This window comes from Pinus tabuliformis, chromosome 6, assembly GCF_031772625.1.
Source record: "Pinus tabuliformis cultivar Carrire ecotype Pingquan chromosome 6, CPIR1, whole genome shotgun sequence".
NCBI lineage: Eukaryota > Viridiplantae > Streptophyta > Pinopsida > Pinales > Pinaceae > Pinus > Pinus tabuliformis.
The window spans coordinates 78,344,579-78,353,429 of record NC_142292.1 but is presented as its reverse complement, the minus strand read 5'-3'; the positions used below and the strand labels follow the sequence as shown (position 1 = coordinate 78,353,429).

General features: G+C 40.4%; 1 protein-coding gene across 1 annotated transcript in view; it reads left to right on the top strand.

Annotated features, from left to right (window-relative positions):
* The first annotated feature begins 851 nt into the window (after positions 1–851).
* DER1 (DERLIN-1) overlaps positions 852–8,851 on the top strand; it is a 69,325-nt gene continuing 61,325 nt past the window's right edge. Inside the window, exons 1-2 of the mRNA XM_089414058.1 lie at positions 852–1,118; positions 1,837–1,972. Coding sequence (XP_089270184.1) covers positions 1,102–1,118; positions 1,837–1,972 — 153 coding nt within the window. The 5' untranslated portion in view covers positions 852–1,101. The remainder of the gene's footprint in view (positions 1,119–1,836; positions 1,973–8,851) is intronic.

Below are 8,851 nucleotides of genomic sequence, written 5' to 3'. Positions count from 1 at the left end.
GATAATGAGAGGCAAAACAACCAATCGTTAATAACAAATGAGCAAAAAAACAACTAGTTGTGCGAAAGCGGAGGAAGATATGTAGAAGTGGCTCTTGTTGTGTGGATGCGTGGAGGAAGCATGTGTGGAGGCAAGAATAATGACATATTGCGATTGCAGAAAGTATTGTCGAATAACGATGAACTGCAGACCCCACACTCTTTAATCAATTAATTAGCAGTAAAGACATGAACTATGCTGTGCTGCAACTATTACCCTTGTTTTTATTAATTTTTGTTGGGTAGTTAAGGTAAACTTGAGTAGGTTAAATTTTTGAGCTTCCGATTTATGAGAACCCATGGTATTCATGTGGAATATAGCTTATTTATAGGGGGAAATTAAACCATCCTAAATCCATCTTAACTTGGGATCTAGCCAGTACCAAAAGAGATCAAATCTCTTTACATCTCAAAAAATTTAATCCCTCTCAATACTTGATAAATCCAAAACTAAAATAAATTCAAGCTAATTTATTTATAATTTTATATATAAATATAATTATAATTATTTTTTAGATTTTATTTTAAGAAATTATACTCGTTTCACTAACAATTTTCATTAACATCCTTTCTTTTAAAATGATGACCAACTCAATATCAAATTGGACATGAGACTCCTTTACTTATAAAACAAGAAACGCAATCCTACTGCAAAACAACCCCTTTAAATTTAAATTATAATTAACCCCTTTTAAAAAAGAATTATAAATTCATGTGTCTTCTATCTATTATCTTTTATGATATTAACACAATAATTAAAGAAAAGAATTATACATTCATTAACACAAATAATAACAAAACGAAAACGCAAGGGCGTAGCCCTAGGGATTCGTGAATGATCATTGTAATCTTTCAGGTTTAAACCAGGAAAAAGTTGTGATGTTGTGACGCAAACCAATTTTGGAATGCGAGACGAAGGTTCTTGAGGTGACTTACCATTTCCCATGAGGGTCTTCGTCGCTCGACTTTTATTCGCGTGATCTTGTGGACTTGAGTTTACTCTGGGCGATTATTTTATCGGGATTTAACTCTGCGAGAAGCGTCATACACAGACGACTGTAAAATGTCTTCCCCTGCAGAGTAAGTTCCTTCTGATCTACTTTTGTTCTTTGCTTTCAGGGGTTTCATGGCTGAAGTTTGCGTTAAAACTCCTTGTTCTCTTTATATGCGTTATGCATAAATTCTGCCTTGATTATCCATTGCTGACTATTAATTATGTTGGCTATTTTGTTCTCTGGTATGTAATTGGTCATTATAGGTTATATATATTGACATATTTTTAAAAAGACAGAATCCAAATTATAGAGTTGGGCATGGCAAATCTCAATTACAAATTGCAAACGATGTCGAATGGACTGAATATGATTAAAAGATATCAGTTAGGGTTATCCATTGAGATCTTCATCAACTGTCAATGTTTCACAACTGCTGGATTAAGCCTTAAACGTTAACCTTAATAAAGCTGATATATCTACCCTAAGGTCTGAAACCCCTTAGCTAAATTGTAAACAATTTTTTCTAATATTCGTTCTATGCAAACACTGAAAATCGGTGTGTCATTTGGGCTACGGTTTGGCGGTAAGCCTATGAGAGTTTACCTCAACTGGCCTAGGTTCGTTTTTCAGCGCGTTTGTGCTTGCACTCTCTCACATCTTCCTATTAATATCCCGGGTGACACGTCCCAGGAGATTGATTCCTCTCCTGCTAATTTTTTTTCGAATTTCTTTGAAAAAATTAATTGTTATTTTATTCTGATTTCTGGTATACAATTAACATTGTAATTGCTATAAATTTACAGGTATTACAATTCACTTCCTCCAGTGAGTAAGGCGTATGGAACCCTTTGCCTTCTAACTACCACAGCTTTTCAGTTGGGATTGATTAATCCAGTATATTTGTATCTGGATTACGATCTTGTGGTTAAACAACTACAGGTATACATTTTCATTTTTCTTGGCAATCTCATTTCCCCACAGTCTTCACCTATTTCTCCCCATTTCTTATCCTGTCTGTCAATAATTGCTAGCCTTAGGCATAAATTCTTCTGCAATTTTGAGTTTGGAATACATGTCTGTTGACTAGTGTGGTCTTGTTATTGCACTGTCATTACTGGTTTCTTTTAAATTTCAGACATTTTGTTATTTTTTTTTTTACAGAAACGGGTAGTGGATATATTAGAAACTTGGCCTTAATGCCAAAGAGCGGATTACAAAAGGTGAGTTTAAATCCAGAAATGCCGAACAGCCTTGCAAGACCATGACAATTATGTTTAGCTCACATCTCTTTTTTGCTGCTACTATGCGGTCAATTTCAGAGATTTTCCCAAGCTTTTGGATACAAACAAACTGATTTAACAGAAGGCAATAAAACATGTCAATTTTCTAAATTAAGGAATTGGCTCCCATATTTCCTGTCCACTTCTGAGCAGGGCACTAGCCATAAGAAGGGCTGCTTTGTTAGCTTTAGTGTCCGCCTCCTTATTATTGGCTCTCAGAGTCTCAACACATGATAGAAATTCAAGTTCTGGAAAGAGTCTCCAAGGTCTGAAATTCTGCGAATCAGCCTTGCTAGCCTTAGGTCCTTTGGAGATGGATTCCCAGCTGACTAACAGAATCTTTTTCTCATTTTGCTTGCCCCCCTTCCAAAAAAATTTCCGAATGATCTCCTCCATTTTTCTGAGAATGCCAGAGGGAGCTAGAAGAACTGAAAACTGAAATAAGGGAAGACTGTTAAGGACTGATTTAATAAGGACAGACTTACCAGCAATGTTGAGCCAGGAAAAGCCCCAGGCAAGCAACTTGTTTTTGAATTTCTCCAATTGGGGGAGCCAATCTCTGCTGAAGGCTCTTTTAAGAAATACAGGAAGGCCAAGGTACTTGAAGGAAGTCCAGTTTGAGGAGGCTGCGAAACCAAAGGTTCTGGAAATGGAGTTGAGCAAGCTGGAAGTGGTGTTCCAGCAATAGATATGGCATTTGCCTTTGTTAAGACTGCTTCCCGAGATCATACAAAACTCGTCCAAGACTCCTTTGAATCTGGAGGATATAAGCACAGAGCCAGCTCCCAATAACAAGGTGTCATCTGTAAAGAGGGCATGATTAATATCTTTAACTCCTCTTGCTATACAAAGCCTAGCAATTTCCTAGTTCATCATTTTTTTTCCAAATAGAAGCTGAGGACAGAGGCTTGAAGAACGAATAGAAGGGGTGAGAGAGGGCACCCCTGCCTGAGCCCTCTCGTGGCTTTGAAAAGTCAGCAGCTCTGCCGTTTACTAAAGGAGCAATCCAAGGCTTTGAAATATAGGCCCGAATCCAATTTATAAATTTCTCCCCAATTCCAAATTTGTGTAAGACTTTCAACAGAAAACTATGCTTGACTCTATCAAAAGCATCTGCTAGATCGAGCTTGACAACCATACCTTTTTCATTGCGACTCAGGCTTGAGTGGATTGCATCTTGGACCAGAATGAAATTGTCCACTATCTGTCTCCCTTGAATGAATCCTCCTTGGCTTTCCGAAATGACTTTGGGGAGGATGAGCTTAAGTCTATTAGCGATGGCTTTAGTAATTAGTTTGTAACCAATATTACAAAGCGAAATCGGTCGAAACCTGTTGAAGGTTTTGGCTCCTTTCTCTTTGGGAATGAGAGCAAGAAAAGCACAGTTTGTGCTGCCTTCGATTTTCTGGCAAGCTTGGGACTTAATAACCATTTTGTATAGATCTTTTTCCACAATCGGCCAGCAAGATTGGAGGAATCTGGCTGTAAATCCATCTGGCCCAAGGGCTTTGTCTGGGTCCATGGCGAAGAGGGCATCCTTGACTTCATTCTTGGTGACTTTAGCTTCAAGGAGGTGATTCATTTCAATAGTCATCAAGGAGGGAACCACGTCAATCATATCAGAGATTTTATCCAGATTTATATCTTCACTATACAGGCTTTTAAAGTGAAGGGAGGCAGCTTTTTTGATGCTTGCATTGTCTTTGTGAGTAATAGTGCCATCTTTGATTTCGGAAATGGAATTGGTACATTTCCTTGCCTGAGCTTGTTTATGGAAGAAGGAAGAGTTCCTGTCCCTTGCTTTAAGCCAAAGGCTGCGTGACTTAAGTCTCCAATACTCTTCTTCTGCTAGACAAGCCTTGTGATAGTTTTGCTGGAGCTGGGCTTCTTTGTCTAGGATATCTTTAGTTATGTTAGCTGTTTCAGCTTGGAGATGATGATTTTCCAGAATGTGTTGGAGATTTTTTCTTTCATTTGCTGGATTGGGCAAAGTTTTGGCCCAACTTTTTAAAACCTTTTTCACTCTTCTGAGCTTCTCCTCCCAGACAAAAAAGGGAGAGCTTTGACTGGTTGTATCTAGATGCCCTTAACTAATTGCATGAAGTCCGATTCCTTAGCCCAGAGCGGGCTAAATCTGAAGGGAATTGGACCTAGATCAAGCTGAAACACCAGTTCCAGCTTGATGGGTTTATGATCAGAAGTGCTGCATGGGAGAATGTGGACTCTAGCCTCTAATCCAAGCAGAAGAAAAGAGCTTTGAAGTAAGAATCTATCCAATCTGGCAGCAATTAGTCCAGGTGTACTTATTAGAGATTGGCTTGATGTCTAGCAGGTCCCAGTCCTGCATAAGGTCCTCTGCCCATTCCCTTGCCGGATCTCGAACAATGCTGCCTCCTCTCTTGTCTGCTGATAAGAGAGTGAGGTTAAGATCTCCTGCTATGATGGTATTCTCAAGATTAACGAGATCTGCTTGGGTTCTAATGGAGTCCCAACAGGCCTTTTTTTCCACAACGTTCACAGGGATGTACACGTTGAAGAGACTGATGATCTCTTTTGAATCTAAGTGCTGCAATTTTAAAAACAACCAATGAGTATTGAGGGTCTCAGAAATGACTGAGAATTTGCTAGCGTTCCAAAGAGTGCCCAACCCACCGGAAGCCCCTCGGGCTGAGATTGCTTTCGCCTCACATTTGTTCCAGAGTTTCTTACTTGCCTGAAGGAAGACAGAGTCTTCCAGTTTGGTCTCCTGGATGAGAAGTATGTCAAGAGCTTCTGTTCTTATTAAACTTCTGATGGCTTCTTCTTTGATTCTGCTCCCCATACCTCTACAGTTCCAGGAGACTATCTTCATCATTTGTATTTCTGGTTGGCTCCCTTGGAGCCTTGGGGCTGGTTTCTCGTCGTCTTTGCTTTTGATGCTAGTAGCTTCTCAAGGGTTGGCTGGCTGCCTTGTAGCTTATCCTTGAAAGTTTCCTGCTCTCTTTTTTCCCGATCTGATTTACGGCCTCTTGTGGATCTCCTTATCGAAGCTTGGGATTCTCCTATTTCCCCTTCTTCCTCCGAGCAATCCGATTCATGCTCATCTTCCTCTACTTCGACAGTGTTTCCTTTGGAGCTCTCAGCAAATGCCATATCTATTGCTGGAACACCACTTCCAGCTTGCTCAACTCCATTTCCAGAACCTTTGGGGGTACCTTTAGAGGGTGGGGTTGATTTTTGATTTTCTGGTTCCTGAGTTTCCTCTATTTGCGAGCTTAGAGGAGCGAATTTATTTTCTTGATCCATTCTGGGAGGGGGTTGTTGAGGAGGGGCCTGAGGACCTCTTCTGTTTGGACCAACCTACTTTTGGATTTTCTTGGCGTGCTTGACCTGGTTCCAACCTTGTTCTTTACCCTTTTTTGGGTCCACATTGGTTGGGCATCCTCTGGCAAAGTGACTGTAGACATGGCATTTTCGGCCTTTAAAAGGCAACTGCTCGTAGTCCAGCTTCTGCAAATGGGTCCAGTTTCCTACTTTGATTTTGATGGCTTCTGGGAGACCCACCTCTAGGTCTACTTCTACGCAGATATGGGCACAATCGTATTGATCTTTGCTATTTGCCCTATCTATGAATTTCCCAAGGGCGTTTCTGATGTGTTTCAACGAGTCCCAGTTCCAGCAATGAACTGGGAGATTAGGGAGTCTGACCCATACAGGGATAGTCGTGGGAACATCTACTGCAGGGTCGAAATCCAGCGTCCATCTGTTGAGGTACAGGCCCTGGGGGCCCATGAAATAGGGGCCATTTTGAAAGATCAGGTCCTTGTCGTCCTTTGAGGTGAATTCGAAGAGGAAGAACCCTTGTCCTAAGAAGTAAGAGGTGACGCTGCTTTTGATCAGAGGAGCCTAGTTCTTGTTAACCCAGGTCTCAATGGTCTTAGGAGAAGGCCATAGACCGGTGAACTGGCCAACGAGAGCCCGCTCAGCCAAGGAGAGGGCGACTTGAATCGGGGTCTCAGGTGGCAGGGAGATTTTAGGAATGTCTTCCAGCCTCTTGACAAACTTGGTTGCTTCACTCTTTTATTTTTGCGGCACACTGGCCAAGAGCGGAGAGAAGGCTTCGACAAATGAAGGTGGGCTTGCCTGGGGTGAGTTCGGAACCTCCATGAGGGCGAGCCCGGCTTACTAGTCCCTCCCAGCAGCAGACGAGCTCTGAATCGCAGGAACTCAAGGAAGAGTGCAGAAAAGGAGGGCAGAGGGCCCAAAGCCACGGGCCGCAGAGCAGCAAGGGCGTAGAGGTGCCGAAGCGCAGCTAGGGTTTCATGGCAGCGCTCCAGAGCTCAGCGATTTTTTATCGTCCTTCAAATTTAATCTCTAATGTTCCAGACATTTTGTTATTACCTAAGTCACTTGACACGGGGATTCGGGACACGTAGGATTCGAGATTCGTGTCGGATTCGGACACGCTGACCCCCCAGAACAGGACACATTAGGACACGTTATATATTATTTTATTAAATATATATATATATATATATATATATATATATATATATATATATATATATATATATATATATTAAAAATTAGATATTATCATATTTCTTACACAAATTTTAATTAATGATACAAATTTATTGATTTCAAACATTGATCTTCATCTATAGCTATTAGCATGCAGAGTACATACAAAATTCAAATAAATGTCAGTGGTATTGGTCACATAAATGATAAATCTATTAAAAATTTAAATCCTGATTCATAATTCATAACTGAAAGACAAATTACAACTACAAGATAGTAAGATAAACACACTGACAATTGTAGTTTTCTCATTAAGTCATCAAATCAAAATTTGTTACATAGATAGTGTTGGTGCAATGCCAATGGCAAATAGAAATAGAAAATATAAAACAACTACAGGTATACAAGCCTCAAGGCATCAATCAGCATCAGAATCAGCATCACCGTCCCCATCATCATGGTCCCCACTGCTCTCCTCTGCATCCTCCTCCCTTGTATCCATAGTCGCCTCTACATCTGTTGGTATGGAGGTTGGCCCCTCTAAGTCATCAAATCTAACAGGCTCTAGCATTGGATCATTGAGATCCGTGTTGGCCAATGCCAACTCAACAGTGGTGTCCAAACCCATATCATTAGGAACAGTGTTACCTGGGAGCGGGAGCGACATATTCAGAAGCTCTTGGTTTGGTGCTCTTGATTAAATACGAGTTCCATACCCTAATACATGACAAAATTCAATGGAAACATTGCAATCCCCCAATCCTAAAATCCTGAAAAACTGATAAGTCTGCTGGATTTTGAATGAAATCTAAAATTCTACTTTCTCCATATGAAATCCAATGAGGCCAGAACCACTCTCAAACATCCTGAGTCATTTCATGGTAATGTTAAAAATTTAAGTAAAAGGATGTCCCTTTTACTTTAAGAATTTAACATTACCATGAATAGCATATCAATACTAGGGCCTAGACTTGATCATGAAGCTGCCAAAATGCTCTACTCCTCGCTGCAACAACACAAATCACTTGCCAAATGAAAATTTTAATGAGCAAACACGCCCTTTTCTTTCCCGCACTGAGCTTAGCGAGTCCTGGAAATCGGACACGTGTCCTAAAATTGCGACACGCCCCTGAAAATCGCGACACACCCTCGGACACGACGTGTCCTATGATTTGGACACGAATCCAGACCGAATCGTGTCTGATTTGCCGGATTCGGGATTCGCAGGGGGTTTAGGACGAATCCGGTGACTTAGGTTATTACACTACACTAAAATTGCATAATTGTAATCAGTGTGTTATGCTTACAGTGTGAATTCAATCATTCAAGCTATAATGTTCTCATCTTAGCAAAATAATCCATCATATTGATACTTTTCCCAGGGTATTAGTCATTGCCACAAATACAGGTCATTTCCCATTGTCATTGGCACTTCAGATACAAACTTGAGCATCTTCATTATTATTAGGTAGGGCTTATGTTCAATACGGAGTGCACTCTGTGTCTTCCCATTATTATTGTCCTGCTTTCATGTCCTTGTGGTTTTCATCACAGCCTTGCGATATTCCTCACACGTATTGGCTGACATTAAGTTTAAAAGCTTGGGAATTTTAGAGTTGACATTAAGGTTAAAATCTCGGGAATTTTAGAGTTGAAATTATGGTTAAAAGCTTGGGAATTTTAGAGTTAAGTCCCTGTATTACTTGTGAATGGAAGTTCTCTTGTTCATGTGAGGATCTGGACTTATATCATGGCACCTTGTTGACCTTTACCGTGTGAAACCACCTAGATGGGTGAATATGTTGATGGTACATGATAAAGGAAAAATGGCATTTACATTGATGCCCTGGAAGGATGTAGAATTGTATCATGTCATCTTGTTTTTTTGGTAAGGTAGTGGCAGTATTGTATTAAGAAAGAGAGGGCTGCAGCCAAACCCAGACATCCTAGGGTTAAATGAGATAAAGGGGAAAGCTTATGTCTTCAGAACTTTCCAATCCCGAAGCAAAATGAGATGGTAGGAAGTTTTTTCTGT